Genomic DNA, 19464 nt, shown 5'->3' on the forward strand with positions numbered 1-19464 from the left:
CTGCTTCTAATTCTACATTTACAGGCAGCACTTCCACTTCAGATATTGGACATCCCTTACATTGGGCCCCTGCTCTTCCCCGTCCTCAGATAATGGATCTTCTCCATCGTCTACAATGGTGACAAAAAGAAGAAAATAATGTACGCCTCGTCTTTTGCAGCACTCAATCCGTCAAAGAAAAGGCATTGCAAATTACCCCGGTTATATGTTTACGTGGTATTTTTGGTTATGTGGTCTACGGTAAAAATGAAAAATAGTGTAGCGAATGGTCAATTTTCCGCGTGTCAAAGGCTTTATGCTCTAAGTGGAATTTTTTGTAAGACAGAGCACTTTGTAAAATAGCGGCTAGGCAGCAGTGGTCGTGAAAAAAACTTGATAGAACTGTAAGCGACCATGTAAATAAGCCTTGCAGAGTAGAGAAGAAAAAATTAGCTACATTTAATGAGATCTGGCGAAGTATTTACATATACTTAAGAGCACTCTTTTGCCACTCGCCTACAAAATGGTAACTATGTATAAATTAGTATACATTTTAAACACTTACCGCTTGAATATTTCCGTTTAGCTCCTTTTGAAATTGTGGTTTATTTGATGATGATGAAATGTTTTAAATAAAAATTCACTTTGAACCGAAAAACAAAACTAAAACGAAAAGAAAAGGAAAGTAAAAATTAAATGTATAATCGTTAAAAATAAAGAAAAATAATGAAAATATATACATAGGTAAAAGATTGAACAAAAAAAACAAATTTTTCTTACTAGGATAATTCATCTAAACACGTAAACGCTTCGTAACCACCTAAACCTCATTTAACTTAATTAATTTTGCATGGAACACCGTTATTTACGAGGTTACGAGGTGTTTACGCGTTACTATTTTTTCGCTCAAAAATAAATAACAAAAATTATGAAGTAACTGGCTTTCAAAAGAATAAAAAATAACGCAAACAATTTGGAAATACAAAGCAAACAATTATTGATATTAATAATTGTCTTGAGACTCATCCCACGGACTCGTAAATAACAAATGAATAAAAGGCTAATTTTAATTTTACTTAAGCATTTTATTAAGGTAGAATTTACCGACCATTAAACAACTTTACATGATGATTATAGATATGTATGCATAACTCTACTAACTGCATAATGAAGAATATGACATATTTTATTTTTTTTTTATATATGCATTTACAAGTATGGGTCTATATTTGACTTAAAAATAACTTTTAGTTCTCTATAAGTATATAACTATTCATTCACATTTAGGATAAACAAATTTATATATTAACTATGCAATTATTATTTTATTATTTATTTGTCTAGTAGCTACTTAGAATATAATCTGAATTATCGTTTGCTAATTTGAAGCAAAAATTAAATTGAAACAAGAATTTAAAAGTTTTCAAATTTCTACAATCCTTTCCTATCTTTACTTTAATTTCCTTTATGTTGTTGGGTTGGCTAAACCACGGATGGGCAACGCCTTGCCCACGGGCAAAGCTCTTTTAAGCTTTCTATATATTTTGTATAGACGTGAACAGAGTAAAAGCTCTCTCTGCCCGTCGCTGATTCAAACGCACTCTGTACCCTTTTAAAAGATTACTGTATCCAACACTGGCTTAGAACAGTGGCAATCCGATAAAGCTTTCACTCTACGTCGGTGGTCCGGTACCGCCTGTCCGCGGGCAAAGCTCATTCAAGGTTTGTATACATTTTGTATAGAAAGCTTTGCAGAGCTTTGTCCGCGGGCAAGCTGATGGCCACCATCGATCCGGGCCCATTTTTATAAAATGTATAACAAGCTTGAAAAAGCTCTGTGCTTTTAGAGTGGTGATGGGCATCACCTTATCCGCGGGCACAGCTCTTTTAAGCTTTCTATATATGTATTTTGTATAGGCGCATGCAGAGTAAAAACTCTCTCTGTCCATCGCTGTTTTAGAGCAATGACGACATTGGCCAATAAAATGTGCTTTTATTCGGTGTTCATGACATGTCTTCGTCTTGGCTGCTTCGAGGTCCTAGACGATTGCGACAGATACACACTTTTGGGAGATTTATTGGTTATGCTGGATAGTTGACGATTGCGCGAAATCTTGAACTCTAAATATTATCACATTCAACGATATTCAGAGCAGCGACGGCCAGCGAATACTTTTACTTTGTAGTGAAAGCTTTTAAACGCTTTGCACGATGCGGGCTATTTTTCTGTCGTTACTGTTCCATGCAAAGAATCTGAAGTGACGACAATCGCAAACCTCGGAATATCACTCGAAAAAAAAAAACATTTTAATGTGGCTCAGACAAAATGACTATTCCTTACGGCAGGTTGTTAAATTAAATTAAATAAAAATATTATAATTTTCTAGTCATAGTTTTTCAGTTTGTACATAGTAGTTTACAAATTTATATGGTCCACAGCGAATTATCGCTACTTCACATTATTTATTTTTATTATTGAATATTTTTGATTTTGCGTTTTTTGATACCTTTCGTCATTTTTTAAGTGTGCACCATATTTCTTGATGCATTAAAATAACAACTCTAGCGTTAACATTTAATTTTATAACCTTCATATTTAACATTTTTGGTGCCAAAATGCAATTTTAGGTGTTTGAAAAAATATGCGAATTCTGTGTGCATATAAAGAAGAAAAAAGCTGATTTTTGATGGCCTAAAAATCATTAAAACAGTTACATTAAAAAAAAAAAAACGAAATCAGCTTCATATAAATCGACAAGCTATTACAATTGCGCGCAGCTGTGTGAGGTGTAGCAAAATTTTACACAATTTATTTCAACTGCAATTTGTATTTTTATTTTTTCATCCATATTTTTTCTGACTAACTGTTTTTACATTTGCGCTGCCGTTGGAGTGTCCAATTGAATTGAATTTAGAAACGCCGGCGGCAAAGTTATTTTTTCATTACTTCTAAACTCGCAATGAAATGCGATGCGCATAACGGCTCAGCGCAAGTTGGCGCAGTGCTGCGGCAGGTGGCGGCAAGTGAGGAAGATGGGAAAAATCATAAATTTAAAATATCAAATGTAGAGTCCATACATTTTTCCAAAGCGAGATTGAGCACAAATAGCCGACGGATATTGGCAGGAATGAACAAAAAAAAAAAAAACAAAATTAGAAGCAAGCAATCAGCATCAGTGCTGGGTAATATTGTAGCTGAAAGCTTTGGTGGGTGGCACAGGTGAGATGTGATATGATGATATCAAAAATAGAAAAAAAAAAATTGCAAAAAAATAATATAAGATTTAGCACTGAATGAGAGTAACAGAAAGCAGGACGGGAATGACGAGGTTCGCGGGCAAAATGTCGAATGGAAAATAAATAAAGAAATTGCCAGCGGAATAAATCATTTGCTAGCACCCGCGCGCCAACACAAATACACACACACACACACACACACACAAGTATTTATTTCTAACTGGAATTTTTATTTTGCCGTTATGCCTTTACACACACACACACATATGAGCGCAAATGTATGTATTAACTCAATTGCAGAATGCTTGGCAATGCGACGCTGCGATATTAGAAAAGAACACCATTGACAACGGCAAACGATGATGGCCGTTCATGCCATAATACTGTCACCTTTGTACGAAGAAGAAGAATCAGCAGCGCAGCGGTGGCACGTAAGCGGAGGCGCTGTGAATTCCGTCAGCTGCGCGCCAACTCGCATGCACACACACGCACGTCAATGCTGACTGCATTAAATACCGGTAGGAGCAGCAGCACTGGCATTAGCTGTCGCACGAGCCGCCACCCTCCTCTACGTTCACTTCACCAACCTCAACGTCCACTTTCGCTTGGCTGCTTCATGCTTAGGCCCTTGCTTATGCATGTATATATTTTCATATTACAACTAAATGCTTGCAATTTTAGTTTTTTCCCTCTCTGCACACATATGCATGTATGCCTTATACACTCAAACAATAATAATTTTTCGCATTTTATTTTCACTTTAATTTCCAATGCGTCGCATTGCACTTCACTTGTCCACCTGCGCCGGCTCCATTGAATACATATCCCGCAAGAGTCGCGCTATGGGCACATTGCCAATGGTCTCCTTGAAGAAGAGCGCCTCAATGGTAGCTGCACGTATGGTACGTAGTGAGGGCAGCAGCAGCAGTAGACGTCCGAAGCGCGTCGCTTGTCGTGGGTAGCGTAGCCGCACATGATCGGAGAGTATGCATTGCGCTTGATCTTGCAACATCTCTACCGGTTGCACATCGCAGAGGCCAGCCGTTTCGGGTGCGAAGAGCGCGATGGCTTTCATGCAGCCGACCTCACTGCCGTCGGGCGCGATTTGGCGGAAACGGCAGAGTATCTCCTGTATGGTTTTCATCTCTATCTGGGTGGCTTCGTCTTGGAGCACGCGCTCTTTGATGAGTGGTGATTCGAGGATGGGCGTGAGATCGAGTGGAATTGTCCATTGGGCGAGATTGAGGAGGAATAACTCCTTCCAGGATTCCTGCGGCAGCGTGGGTGTGAGAAAGAAAGTTATTTAAATGGCTGCTAAAACAAGACATTACGCAATTAATTGATAAGACTATATATTAGAAAACGGGAACTTTATACAGGCAAAGCTGGAACAGGTCTCTTGCATGCATGCACAACTGTTTGATTTGATTGATTGGTTTGCCCTTATCGATATCAGCTTCTTAGGTAGGGGTTATAGAAGGGTGGAAAGAAGTCTCGGCGCATTAACGAGTTTAATAAGCTATTCTATCGTTTTAAAGGCGCTGGAAAGTTTGATTGATCGGTAGGTTTCCACCAGAGCGGTTGTCGTTTTCGCAACACTCCTACTCGAAAGGCAAAGATAGCCAGTCTTATTTGAGTACCTAATCATAGTAAGACGGATCTATTCCTATATTCGGCACTTCTCTGCCCTGACAGTGTCAAATATTTGGTCGTAAATAATTCTGGAAAGAAAGAGGCCAAATAATGTGGATGACATGTAAACGACATTAGTTACTCTGTACCGCGATGGGACATCTCACGCAAAATAAGCTTGGGATCACTCCATGCTGCAATTCGCTAAAAAATATTACAGTAGTTTAGAGTGTGTGCCCGAGCTGTCCTTAATAAAATCTGAAGTGCACTTCTTTACACACTTATTATTATTATTATTGGGGCATATATAGCGCTGCGACCCAGCTAGATCTATTGTGCTACGCCTTATCAAGTCTCTCCAACCTTAGGTTATTAATGAAATTAAGAACTTTGGAGGGTTTCATGTTTCAGATTCTGGATTAAGATGATAGTCGTTCTTCAAGGTATATAAGTATATACTCCGAGGTTTCAAACCTGCAGTTCGTCTCCTCAGAGAGTCACATTTTGTGCAGATGGTATCTCATCCCTCAGTGTCCTGGCAGGTATCAGGTGAGAGTTCTTAAACCCTCTCTACTAAGATTTAGCAGCCGCTCGGAGATTCCTCGAGAAGGAGTTATGAATCTTTTGGACTGCCTTTTGCCCTTTGCCGTGCGCCATTGGGTTGTAACTTGCGAGTCCTCCCATCCCCTTAGGAGCTCTGCTGTGCATCCTCTAGATGGTCCAAAGAAAGGCTGAGGCACCGCATTTCGCTAGAGTGTCAGTCCTTTCGTTGCCATCGAAACTCGCTCATGACCCGGAACCCAACACAGGGTTACTCTGTTACTGGCCCCTAGTTTCACCAGTACATTTTTTTTTTTTGGGTATATGCCCAACGGGACGATTTTTTTTTAATCTAGGTCCATATACGCCGTCCCACATGCCGATTCGCGCTTTACAGGTATCCCTTTCAGGTATTACTATCTTGTAGGGCTTTGTAAAGGTCAGGTTTCAGCATTGAGTCTATCAGTTTTACAACAAGATCATTTATAAATGGTTTACGACACCCAAATGACCCCTTGGGTAACACACTTACTCCAGTCTTTGACGCTATGCTCTGTGGCGCACCCGTAGAGAACGCCAGCAAGACTGTCTCAAGACCGCTTCACAAGTAGACTAAGAATGTGCTTGGTTTGAGCGGTTACGCCTCCCTCGACGCCGTGTCTCTGGACAACCTACTAACCGCTCTCACACAGATTAGCTTCAAGTCAGCAGAGCCATCGGTGATTGAAAATCTTGGCATGAAAGGTCGCACGGTCGTTCATGCCTGCTGCAGACCGTCGAAGATGTTCGTTAAGCTGACAATGCGGGAACCCATGCGATTACATCACGAAGTTAAAGTTCGCTAAGGAGCCCGTTTATCTACTTAATTTTGTAATAAAGAATATCAAGATATCCGTTCTTTGCTAAGACACATTACCCCGTCAAAGAAGGAGAGGATAGCATTTGCTGGGAACGGGCTGTCAGATACAGTGTTTCACTAGCTTACATCTTAACAATTGAACAAAAAAGTTAAAGAAAAATGCGAGTAAACTCACCTGCAGCAGCAAATGTTGGTCGTTCTTGGTGAGCGTCTGGAAGGGCATCAAACACTTAACCCACCGCACAGCCATGAAAAGCAAACGTGCAGTTGTCTCTTGCAGCATTTCCCACGATAGTAGCCGCGAATCGACGCCGATTAATTGCTGTGGCAGCGCCGGGAAGAGTATCGAATTGTGCACCTGATACTGTATGATCTCCTGGCACTTGTCCGGACTGAGCAACAATTCGAGAAAACCATTTTGGCGGGCAGCATAAAGCGCTGCCGCCTGGCTAGCGGCAGCCGCAGCTGACGAGCTTGAATTTGTTGAAACACCGGCGCTGCCACTCTGGTTAGCCGGTGGCGAGTGGCTGGACAGTGGTGTCGAACGCGATGGTGTACCACTGCTGGCACCCAAGCTGCTGCCACCACTGCTCTGCTTGCAATTATGATTGTTTATGCTGTTGTCGTTGTTGTTGTCCAACGCGTCACTATTGTTATTGTTGCTATTGCCATTAATGTTGATAATCGGTGAAGCTGGGCCGCCGGTGGCGTTGGTGTCCGTCAGTGAGGGCACCGGTGAAGCGCTCGCCGAGACAGGCGGTGTGGCCGAAGGTGTTTCTGTCTCCACATTTACGCGCGGACTCTCGCTGCCCAACGAACTACGGCCGCCAATACTCGAAATGGATTGTATGGATGGCGTGGGTGAGGGTGAGGAGTAATTGTGTGTGGTCATCGTTGACTTGGCGTAGAATTCTAGGCTTGTGGTGCTAGCAGCACCGCCGCTGGGTGCACCCGAGGAGCCGCCGCTGTTTGTCAGGTCATAAGTGGGCAAAACATTGCTGCCGTTGCCCGCTGTCGTAAGCGACAATGGCATATGCTTGGGTGGCGGTGGATGAGGAGCGACAGTCGCTGCAGCGCTTACCGCACCTACAATGGTGGCAGCGGTAGAAGCTGTCGCTGTTGACGACATGCTTGGCAACTTGCTCGTGGCCTCTGCGATGAGATTGTGATGCATGTGCGGCAGCAGATGTGGCGGAAAGTGCAATGGTGGATGTGGCGGTACGCCATTTTGCAAAGCATTATGTTGCACCAGCGCATGTCCGGGATGATGGAAGGCGGTTGGGTGTGCTGGTGGTTGGAAACCCTGCACAGGGTGGGTGGAAATGTGCGATGTGTAATTGAAGGAGGCTGACACATTGGTCACCAGCGAGACGGGCAAATGGTGGCCGGGATGGTGATGAGCATGATGCGCCGCCAAACCATTGTGATGATGGTGATGATGATGATGCGGATGGTGGGGATGATGGTGGTGCAGCTGTGGATGTAGCTTTGGCTTGCGGGGGCCACGCTCATGCTGAACGGCTAGAAAGAGGTAGGAAATCGTTATAAGGAAGTAGAAATTGGTTTCGAAAATGAAAGTTAGTTGATATTTAAGGAATATGATGCATTGACTTAACAAGAATATACATACATACATATACTATAAAGCCCGCCGGCAGATAAGAGAATATTTAATACAGATCAAGATATTGGCTTTAAATTTTATTTCAATCCCAAGCAGCTACACAATTCTTTTAACATTTTCCACACTCCTTTAAGAACTTTACTCCCAATTTCTGCCTTCTCAACTGAGCCGTGAACCTCTTTTCCCTAAACGTATTTTCATCTGATTCAAATTAACTTTATTTATTTAACTACTTAAAAGCAGATTATCGCAATTATACGCTTGAATTGATTTTGTGCGAGTATTTTTGCCACATTTGCATCTCGTTTCGCTGGAAGCTTTTCCAGCAGCTTGATTGACTTGAAAAGTTTGCGCGCGGGTATGCTTAATGCGAAAGTGTGTGCGTGCTAAATCAGCAAAAGGCAACAAATCCCAATACTCGCATCGAAAAATGGAAGACTCGTAAGAGGAAGGCAAAATCGAAAGTTGGTTAGAAGTTGCGTGAAACTCAAACAAACCCGCTGAAGAGATGTTGTGCGGTGGAGCGTGAGTGGAGCGTTGTTAGATCTTCTGTTTTTGTTGTTTTTGATTTCCGATTAAATAAAGCGTCGAATTTTTATGCAAATGTACGAGAGCAGCTTGATAGACTAGTGGCCTATTGAGGAAAATATATGTACACTGCCGGCAAAAAGTATTGGCACAGCAAATCTTTCACAATATATGCAAACATTTTTTTTTTTAATTTTTTTCCGCCAATTTTTTTATAAAAAATATGATTCATTCTACAACAAAAAACATACAAATATAATTCCTAAACTTTGTGCAAAACTCACGAAAATTCTGCAAATTTTTCATGAAAATTTTCAACTTTTTAATCAGATTTTTTTAAGTATGCAGATTAAGAGCACAATCAATTTTTTATAATAAAGTGCAAGTTTGAAGTAGCTAGGAATTACGTTGATTTTTTGGCAATTTTTTTCACGCAGTCTCCTCCATACAAAATATATATTTTTTTTTTTGAAAGTACTTTATATAGAAAAAATGCAAAACACCTTCAGCAAACAAAAAAATCTAAAAAATTAATGCGATTTTTGACTAACTCCGAACTTGCATTTTTTTACTAGGGCTGCATAACTGCATACTCAAAAAAATTCTAAAAAATCTGATTAAAAAGTTGAAAATTTGCATGAAAAATTCTAAAAATCTGGTTAACAAGTTGAAAATTTGTATAAAAATTTGCTGAATTTCCGCGAGTTTTGCACAAAGTTTAGGAATTATATTTTTTATTTATTTTTTTTTGTTGTAGAATGAACCATATTTTTACAAAAATTGGCGGAAAAATATTAGAAAAAATTGTGAAAAATTTGCTGTGCCAAAAGTTTTTGCCGGCAGTGTATTTTTTCAGTAAAATGCGTTTATTTCTTCATCTTCTTTTAGGTCGACTTAATCAGCATAGCGCATGCACCAGCTTTTAAGCAGAATTTGGAATACATTCCCGAAGATTGGAATCTCAGTGCACTTTGTCCAATCCATAAGAAGGGATATGCCGACGTCTGCGCTTTTATTCCAACGATACTACGTGGAAGACTGAAGCCCTTCACGCACCAACTGATTGGGCCTTTCCAGTGCGACTTCAGACCTGGAAAATCCACTATCGACCAGATTTTCACAGTTCGTAAAATCTTTGATAATACACTCCCGCTTTCAATAGCACGAAGAGAAGCTGTCTGTACGCAGAGTGACGTGGTGTACAACACTCAGCTTCGCTCAAATTAGGAAGGACTTCTTCGCGCCGTTTGAGACCAAACGAGGTTAATACAGCAAAAGCACGGCGCTACTGACGTATGCAGATGATATCGCCATCGTCGGCCTTGCAACCAGGAACATTAGCGTAGCATTTTCCATTTTAGAAAAAGAAGCTGAAGAGGTTGGTCTAGCGGTGAACGAGGACTACACAAAGTACCTGGGGTTGTCGGACATTCGTTGCAATTGGCAGTTATAACTTTGAAATAGTGAAGGATTCTGAAATTCCACAAAGAGTTTTCGGGGAGTGATGCTGAGAGTGACAGTCCTTGGCCAGATATACATTAGGATCGTTCCGGTTACGTACTGTCGGGGGAACGTGAAGGACTTTGTCTACCTAGGATCCAGCAACAATTTCTGCCCGGAGATCAAGCTAAGGATAACTACTACCAACACGTGCAACTTTGAGTGCGGTAGGCAATTGAAAGACCTAGCCCTTTCTCGACGAACAAGCGTTACGCTCTACAAATGTCAAAGCACGAACAAAACTGAGAAGGCTTTGGGGGCTTTCGAGAGAGTTATTCTACACAAGATCTTTGTTGATGTTCGAGTGGGCGACAAGTACCGCAAAAGATGCAATGATGGCGCTGGCTTGGCCATATTGTCGCACGAATGACGAGGCTCGGTGAAAATATCCTACGACTCGGCACCCATGGGTGGACAACAAACGAAAGGGCGCCCACGAACACAATGGACCAAGCGCATCAAAACTCTACGTAAAATACCTCGGGGTATTAATAGACCATCGCCTTTGCTTCCCAAATCATCTCAACTGCGTTAACGAGAAGGCGGCGAGAGCGACGTCATCTTTGTCCAAAGTGATGGCCAACGTTGGGGGACTGAAGCAGCAGTCCGGACTAGTAATAGCCGGAGTAGTTAGATCTATACTTTTGTACGAAGCTACAATCTGGTTCGACGCATTTAAATGATCATCGTATGTTCAGGGTATGAACGCAACTTATCGTCTATATGCGCTAAGAGTATGCTATGCATACAGAACTGTTTCGGAAGACGCAGCACTTGTCATCTGCGGCATGCTTCCACTTGACCTCTTGGCACAGGAATCAAGTGAAAAAAGAAAAGCTAAGCGCAAGGAGCACGAAATTCGCACCTCTTTATTAAGACAAAACAGCATATCGCAATGACAAGCGTGGTGGGATAGCGCAACAAAAGGCAGGTGGACACATCGCCTCATCCCTAATATCGACCAAGACAAAGGGCGGTTGGAATCATGCGAACATTAACGGAGCTTAGTGCCTAACGGGAATTGGTACGTAGACGGTGAGAGGTTCAGCGGGTTAAAGTCTCACACTGACAGTTTTTGGGGTTAGGCAGAAAAATGTGCAGAAGGACCTCTCTGCACTCTGGATGTACAACTGTCGCAATCTCGCAAAAAAAGAGGCGCAACTGGCGAATTTTTTTGTGCTCGGCCAAAATTGGTTGCAGTGCCAAATAAGAAGAAGAAGAAGATGTACACATGTATGTACATACATAGATGGACAAGTGTTAGACCAAGCTTAAATTCCTGTTTTCACCCCTCGGTAGGCAATGACAAACCTTCGAAGCTCCAAAATGTTATTATTTTGGTATTATTATTATTTGTAATTTTTTTATTGTTGCAATATTTTTGAAAAATATACTTAATGATTTTCAAGATAAATTTGAAATTCTTTAAGTGGTATTTATGTACATATGTATACTTTCAGCATAATTTTTCACTTGCTTTTCTCATTTCCTCATAGCTTACAATGCTTTAGCTTCCTTCCATTCCTTCATACAACTCAGAATAAAAAAAATTAAAGAACCAAAAAAAACTTTGTTGCAATAACTTTTTGAAAAGCCTCAAAGCCTTTTGGAAGATCAAATTTTTCAATTACGCTAAAGTGGCGAGCTCATAAAATTTTCATGCAACTGATGAGCGATTATATGCCTATGAAACTGGGGTAGAGGGGGAAAGACCCGCAATGCGGTGAAACGGCGCGATGCGTTGTTGATTGCAAAGACTTTAGGCAATTTGATGACAAACGAAAGAAATCGAAAGAAGGCGAATAAAAATGCGTTGAAAAAAAGAAAAATTAAAAAAAAAAAACCAACACAGAAAGAAGCAGCAAAGGAAAGTTAAAAGCAAAGCGCAAGCATAAAAAGTTCCTACAAGTGGCAGCGAAAAGTGCGAGACTGGCATAATTCTTTGCGAAGGCGTAGCAACTTTTTAACCCTTTCGAGCGTAAGAGCAACTGAGAATGTGTGGCATTTGCCACTTATGGAGTGTTTTTTTTTTTTTAACTTAATTTTGAAGCAAATACGGATTTTTCTGTTTTTGTTTTTAATCAGCATCCTATGCGGTTAAGTTGGGGAAACTTAAATAGACTTTTATATTAATTGGTTAAAAGAGCAGAGGGAATGGCATGGGCGAAGTAATGCTTGATTGCGAAACTTGCTGGCTGCTGCATAGCGACTGTGTTCACAGTTATGCCGTAGGAACGAGAAAGTTGGCTGGGGAATTTTAAGGCAGCAAACAACTTTCAGACTTCGAGGGTGTTGGTGAATAATTCTTGATTTTATAATTTCTCAAAAGGAAAAGTGAGAGCAATGCAATTTTGCCGCAACAAAGTTGGGCAATGCAAAAGTCGTGTCGTGGAAAACTTCAGACTTCGGGCGGTTAGCTGAACGATTATGTTTTTTTTTTTTTTAGAGAATAATATAAAAACACATTTAAGAAAGGCTGAACGTAGGAATACCCATCAGCATGTCCAAAACACACAAAAAGCGCTGATAGGCCTATATAACTGAGGATGTGCTTTGCAACGTTGGGTCTATTGCGCCCTCAGTTAGGCATATGTTTAGCTTTGAATACATTAAGATCCAGCATTGGAAGCGTAACCATTTGATGGCAAAATACAATGTCTCAACGCCTCCAACTAGATTTTGCTTGATTTTTGATTAGTAGCACCTCATAAGGGGTTTTGCGAATTCCCAATTTATAAAAAAAGTTTTTGCTTCTGCACAATAGGCTTCATTGTTCTTGCAAGTATACAGGAATTTTGCATAAAAGTACTGGCGCAAATCAAAGGCAAGGCCACAACGCAAAACCGCCAAGTAGCCGCCAAAAGCCGCAGTGAAGCCACATAACATGGCGGATACAAGACAAACAACAACAAACACAACTGCCATCTCTTTCTAGCACTTTACTAATTTCAATATTTATGGTATGCAACTAAGTACTAACTACGTTTCAGTAAGACACCAAAGAGTGTCTCGAAGTGCCATGAAGAATACTTCGAGGAGGTGACAAGCTGTGCTATACCGCGTCCAAAGGCTTAAGCGCCTAAATGTATGCACACAGAGTACATAGCAACACTTTTGGCAATTATTTACATTTCTTGTAGCAGACTTTGAGGCGCAGTTGAGAAGTAATTTAGGCACACACACACACACACACAAACACAAACATACTCGAACACAACAAGGTGCGCTTTTCGGCAGGACAGCACAAAATGTGTAAACAAGCAAAAATTTGCTTAACAAGAAAGAAAAGGACATTTTGGCATTTTAACATTGGACAAAAATAAAAGCAAACACTTGAACCAAACATAGTTACGTGTATTTTAACCAACTACAACTATGTATATATGTACATATGTATTTACAAGATTGTAATTTGACATCACCCAACGTCTTGTAGACGACCAGTCGAGCCTTCAAAGGACAATATGATTTCACTCCTTACAAGACAAGTAAACAACAACACTCTTGCCCCAAAAAGTCGTCTACAAGAAATCGCAAACATATACATATGTACATATATATATATTTTCGCCTTCACGTGTTGGCATTTTACTTCTGTTTTGGCAAATTTACGCTTTGTTGCATTTCTAGGCAAATTTCATCAGTTACTTAGACACTCAGTCATTTGCCATATTTGCGTCGGTAATTTGCCTTCTTTTGAGTACATTTAGGTAACGGTTTTGTTGCTGTTGCTGTTGCTGTTGTTGGAGGCTTGTTTGTTTAATAGCTTTTAAGAAGAGCGTATTTACCTAAACGTTTTAGTGTCGTTTTCACTTTTGTCTGGCTGAATATATGTAGTATGTCAGAGGATTATTTTCCATACATGTGTGTATATGAACACATATCTTTGCGTTCTATTAATGAAGCTTAACTATTAAAAATACAAGTTTTAAAATTAATTTATATATGTTCAAAATTTTTGGTTTTAACGATATAGTCGCATGTATATTTCTTTTTATATTTGTGAAACGTTGTGTAAAATCGAAAAGATTTTCATTCATCCTGATAATAAGCTCCAAAAGCAAAATAGCCTTATAAAACGAGTATTTTTTATTGTTAAGCGGTTGCGTTTCTCGGTGGCAGTAGCACCAGCTTTTGCAAAAAAAGGCGCTCAGCAGGAACCGAGGTACAAACATTTAGTTCACAGTATTTTTTTTTTTAAGTCCGTAAAGTTTTCGATAAACAGTTTTCATTTCTTCCCAAGCGTCGATGATATTCCGCTTTAGTTCCTGGACTGGACAATTTAAATAAAAACTCATTTCTTTTTGTGGGTGACCCAAATTATCATCTCTTCGCCATCGTTTGTGTACAAGGGGCCCAAATATCAATGGATGGAGTTTAGACAACTATAGAATTCATACTTCTTGAACATATTTTTTACGATTATTTAATATTTAATATTATTTATAAAAATATTAAATTTTGGATAATACACGTCGATGACAAATTAATAAACCGATTTATGTGGTATTTAACGTATTTTACCTACTATACTAGACTATATTCTCCATTTTGATCGCATGCGAGGTACATACAAGAGAAATGAATGCGCACCGCATACATTGGATGTCAATCGGCACTTGTTTCTAGATGCCTTAAGATGTATGTAAATATATCAAATCAAAATATATCCTGGGTTGACGGGTGAGTTAGAGAAATATTTTTTTTTTCACTCGTTTCTCGTTCCCAAAATTTTGACCATATATATCTACATAGGTACATTGTATTCAAATTAAAAAAAAAAAAATCCTCCAAAGTTTCATTCATTCCAATTTGTACTAAGTCATCGATAAAATTTCAGTTAATGTCTCGGAAATGATATATCCAATCGAAAGATCTTATTTTAAAATATAAAACTGCATCTATCACCGAAAGTCGCCTAAATGGTGCTTACGACAATACAGGCGAGGGTATGTAGGTCTATCGAAACCGCTCTGCATACAATCTTCAAGTGGGTGAGGAAGAATTTGGGGCCCTTTTCCATCTATCGAGGGAACAATCATTCCACCTTCCTCGAAAGGCATAGGTTTATCTAGTAGGCACTTTAAAAACTATTACTGCATAGTAGGACGAACTTGTTTGAAACAGTGGTACACTACAAAATACTCCCACCCCCTACCACTGAATGTCGGGCACTCAGTATAGCACCAATCGACATTGCAAGATGAGTCGTTGCTGTGCGTGCTGCGTTCAGACATAGGGACACTGGGTGACTAGCTAACTGCGGGTTTTGACACTACAACATTATTGAAATCGCAGATCTGTAACAACAGCTAAAGGGAAGGACCAATGACCTTTAGGACTTTAAAGATTGCCAAAGGGGTATTCTGTGCGGTAGTCTCTATCCAGGGCAAATTTAAGCTTGCAGATCACTGTATTGTGTGTCGGAAAGAGTTGGCATTGAGGAAGCACTCAATTGGCTGCACACCTTCACCGATAGCTAAGCGGCAAGCAAGACATTGTGGAATTTCCATAAAAGATTAAGAAGACAAATTGTCTTGTTTACATTCGTATCGCCTATCTGCTCGAAATTCTTAAGGCAACTACACTTTTCATATTTTTCATGTCTCAGCATACCAAAGGTGGCGTTACAGCTAAATTACATATTTACACTCAACCCTCAACCATTAAGAATCGCATCAACGTCAGCAACCGCAGCTCATCAATTCACGAATGCGCGCTTATGATAAATGGACCAACACCACCAGCGAAGCTCGGTTGGCATAGATAGTTGTTGGCTAAACGTGGCAATTGTTAGGTGAGTACATATTCTGTAACATTTGCAGTTAGTTACATAAAAGCATATCAGGCAAAGGCGATAGCAGCAACAACGTAAGCAACAAAGTAAGCATTACGATTAATGTCACAAAGGTGAGAATAATGTCAAGTGTTTGCTATTGATGCGTTTTATTTGTTTGTATGTATTGTATTTTAAGTATGTTTGGAAACAAGTGATGTTTACTTGTTGGAAGCGCCTTGCAACATCGCCCGGGTAACCCTTTATGATGCTGCCTGTATACCCACTGTATACCGCTGTAGGTTAGCTTAAGCCAAGACACATATGCACGTACGCATGTATGTACATTTGGGTGGTCCAAAAATACATCCGGGTGGAAAAAAATTATAAATGTTAAGCCCTTACCCCTAGCATTTTTTAAATGGAAAAAAAAGGAATACCCGTATTTTTTTGTTAAAAATATATATATATATATATATATTTAGAACTACCTCAAAGCTTTTCTTTAAGAGACTTACAATAACAATACCAATTGTTTATTTAGCCATTTTAATATTCGCAATTTTTTATAGTTCCCCTAAGAACCCCGAAAAAATGCAATGGGGGACCCATAATAAATTGCTAATATATATAAAAAAAATGTAAAACAAACAATTTGGTATTATTAATGAAAGTCTCCTGAAGAGAAAAAAAAGTTTGGCGATCGAAAAATATTGATTTTCAGGAATTCTATAGCTTTTCCTTGAAAAAGTCTGAAAATGTCTCGAAAACTTATCCATAATAAAAAATTAACTCGATTTTGGGAATCAGCGAGCAATTTTATATAGCAATTGGATATGTTGTGGCGTCCGTTGGAAATTTTTCTGTAAACCAGTGTTATTTTTCAGTTTTTGTCTTTTTAGTACCTTTCTTTGCTTTTTTTGCTATTTCTAGTACCTTTTCCAGCCTATTTCGTTACTTTCTTTTGCCTATTTTTATAGGTTTTTGGGTCATAAAAATCCGTTCCCTGGTTATGGGTATTCTTTTTGCCACATTTAAAAAATCCTAGAGGGTGAGGGATTATAATTTTAAACTTTTTTGAAACAACCTAATGTGCATACACTCATATATGTACATATATATATGCACTCATATGGTATTATATCCTAAATATTTTGTCATGTGAGTCCTTCACTTTCGCATAGATGCGATTAGTATTGGATTAAAATGTCATCCCTCATATTTTGCCAACTCACGCGTTTGCCTGAGTGTAAAGAAGTGTGTACATTAGGGCTGGTCGATTTGTAGGGGCCCAAAAAAATTAACAGAGGCACATCGCGATTATGATTATTTGGGTAATTTCAAGCATTTTTGCCCAAGAAACCATAGGTCTAAAATGAATTTCAAGCCAGCGATTTTTTCTATCTAGTTTTTTTTTTTCAAAACGTGGCTCACCTGTTCAAACAGCTGTATTGAAAACTAGCCAATATGTGTATTTGGGGGTTTTTAACGTCGAGGAACCCATTTCTGGCATTAATTTTTTCTTTAGAGGGCCGCCAGAGGGCGCTTCCGTAGTTTTTATCGGATTTTAACGCCTTTTTTCCGAAAATCGACAACATTGTTGCGAAAATCCACGAAATTTTACTTTCTCATAATGCAACTTAAATTTTTATTTTTATTTTTTATTTTTTTTATTTTACATATTAAAAACAGTATGAAAATGATAAAGCGCAGTATGAAAACGAAAAGGCATGCTGTCACACATGTCATTTGTCATACAATATGTCGATAAACAGTATTACCAACATAATATTAAAGAAAAATACGTTATACGTGTTTAAGAATTGAAACATTAGAAACGGTTTATGTTTTTTTTTTCATTTGCATTTCATATGTTTTTATCTTTTAAGTTGAATTTTTGAATTAAAATAATGTATTAAAATAAGAAAAAAATTTGTTTTGTAAAAAATAAAACAAAACAAAAATAAAAAAAAATAAAAATTTTCAACGCTGAATATTTTAGGCTATTTAAAAATTTAAGTTGCAATATCAGAATGTTAAATTTCGTGGATTTTCGCAACAATGTTGTCGATTTTCGGAAAAAAGGCGTTAAGAAGCATAAAAAAAAGTACGGAAGCGCCCTCTGGCGGCCCTCAAAAGAAAAAATTAATGCCAGAAATAGATTCCTCGACCCCAAAATGCCCCAGATAAACATTTTTGCTAGTTTTCAATACAGCTGTTTCAACAGGTGAGCCACTTAAAAAAAAAAAAAACTAGATAGTAAAATCGCTGGCTCAAAATTCATTTTAGACCTAGGCTTTCTTTGGCAAAAATGCTTGAAATGACCCAAATAATCATAATCGCGATGTGCCTTTGATGCAAAAAATTTGACCCGCTCTAGTGTACATACATGTCGCTCCAACTGTGATACATGCATGCATATGTAATCGATTGCTGTGTACGATTGTTACACGCATACACACTTAATTAATTAACAGCGGCAAATAAAAGTCACCAGGACGACAATGATCCGAGTGTTACCACCCACTACAGTGACTGCTGCATGAATTCACTGAGCTAATATTCGGCAAATGTATTGCAAGTCTTATGCAATGAAAAAATGTCTTTATGGCATATTTTTTACCAACCCACTAGGAATTGGTTATGACGAGTTTTAGGAAAAAGCATATTTTTTAGATGCAAAAATTCGGTATCTGGCTGCGTACATTTAAATTCTTAACGGCTTGGCCGATTTCGATGAAATTCACTTTATTTATTTATATGCTTAACTGGATGGGTATATATAGCTTGGCCTTGCTTGTGCTCCGCAAGTCGCATATATTTCATACTGGGTCATCCGAAAATTCACACACATTTCCACATGTGTCAGCTAGTTCCTTTTCATGTGTTTACGCAAATTGAAAAAGTTATAGTTATTTATGTACTCATATATGTATATGTATAATAATTTACTAAATTAACACACATATGCATGGGCATAAAGCCAACAAATGTGAAATTTCTCACGCTTTTAACCTTTTTGTCTTTTAAGTTAGTCAATAAAATCGGCTTAATTTGTGTTCTTAAGAAGGCAAGTTTGCTCAAAGCGATTTTTGGGAAATGCATGAATATTAAGATTTATAGAATAGCTTGGGAAATAGATACATATATGTATTTGTAGATATATGTATGTATGTACGTATAAATTTACCTAAGCAAAATAAAAGTAAAACGCAAACGGATGAAAACGAAATATTTTTAACACAGAATCGTTAATCATGGAGATGAAAGAAAAAAATTCTGCAGAGTATTTCGACAACAATTATAAGATCTCATCTTTGCGTTAATACTGACTAAACTAGGGTTTTGATGATGTCTCAAAATCAGAGGGTCTCATCCTGTTAATTTGAAATCGAAGCCTTTGCGAATATTGATAAAAATTTTGTTCTGGAAGCTTACGTAGGTTTGCCTAAATTCATCAGACATTTTTGTACAACAATTACTATGAACTTGATGTGAGCAAACCAATGCCGCTTTCTTAGTGTTTGGCGAAAGTAGTTCGTATTTCAAGCCTCAACACCTATGAACCCTTTACTAAAAGGCTGGCACTTTTGGCCTAACTACTAGAGTTCTCTGTTCCACAGAGCTTTGTCACAAAGACCCGGTTTCTATTTCCTCTGCTTTTATAAATCTGCTTTCAGTTAACCAATAGAAATACAATTAGGGAAAACTCCATTCAATTAAAAAATTCTAAAAATGGTTGATTTGGCTTCTGTTGCTCTAATAAAGCCCTTCCATATTAATTTTTCT

At 38.7% G+C, this 19464-nt stretch overlaps 1 protein-coding gene across 1 annotated transcript in view; it reads right to left on the minus strand.

Moving 5' to 3' along the window:
• Nucleotides 1-2689: 2689 nt before the first annotated feature.
• dsf (nuclear receptor dissatisfaction) overlaps nucleotides 2690-19464 on the minus strand; it is a 37243-nt gene continuing 20468 nt past the window's right edge. Inside the window, exons 3-4 of the mRNA XM_017613793.1 lie at nucleotides 6423-7768; nucleotides 2690-4486 (exon numbers count right to left, since the gene is read on the minus strand). Coding sequence (XP_017469282.1) covers nucleotides 4004-4486; nucleotides 6423-7768 — 1829 coding nt within the window. The 3' untranslated portion in view covers nucleotides 2690-4003. The remainder of the gene's footprint in view (nucleotides 4487-6422; nucleotides 7769-19464) is intronic.

Source organism: Rhagoletis zephyria, unplaced genomic scaffold (genome assembly GCF_001687245.7).
Source record: "Rhagoletis zephyria isolate East Lansing unplaced genomic scaffold, Rhagoletis_zephyria_1.1 Rzeph_scaffold_00718, whole genome shotgun sequence".
NCBI lineage: Eukaryota > Metazoa > Arthropoda > Insecta > Diptera > Tephritidae > Rhagoletis > Rhagoletis zephyria.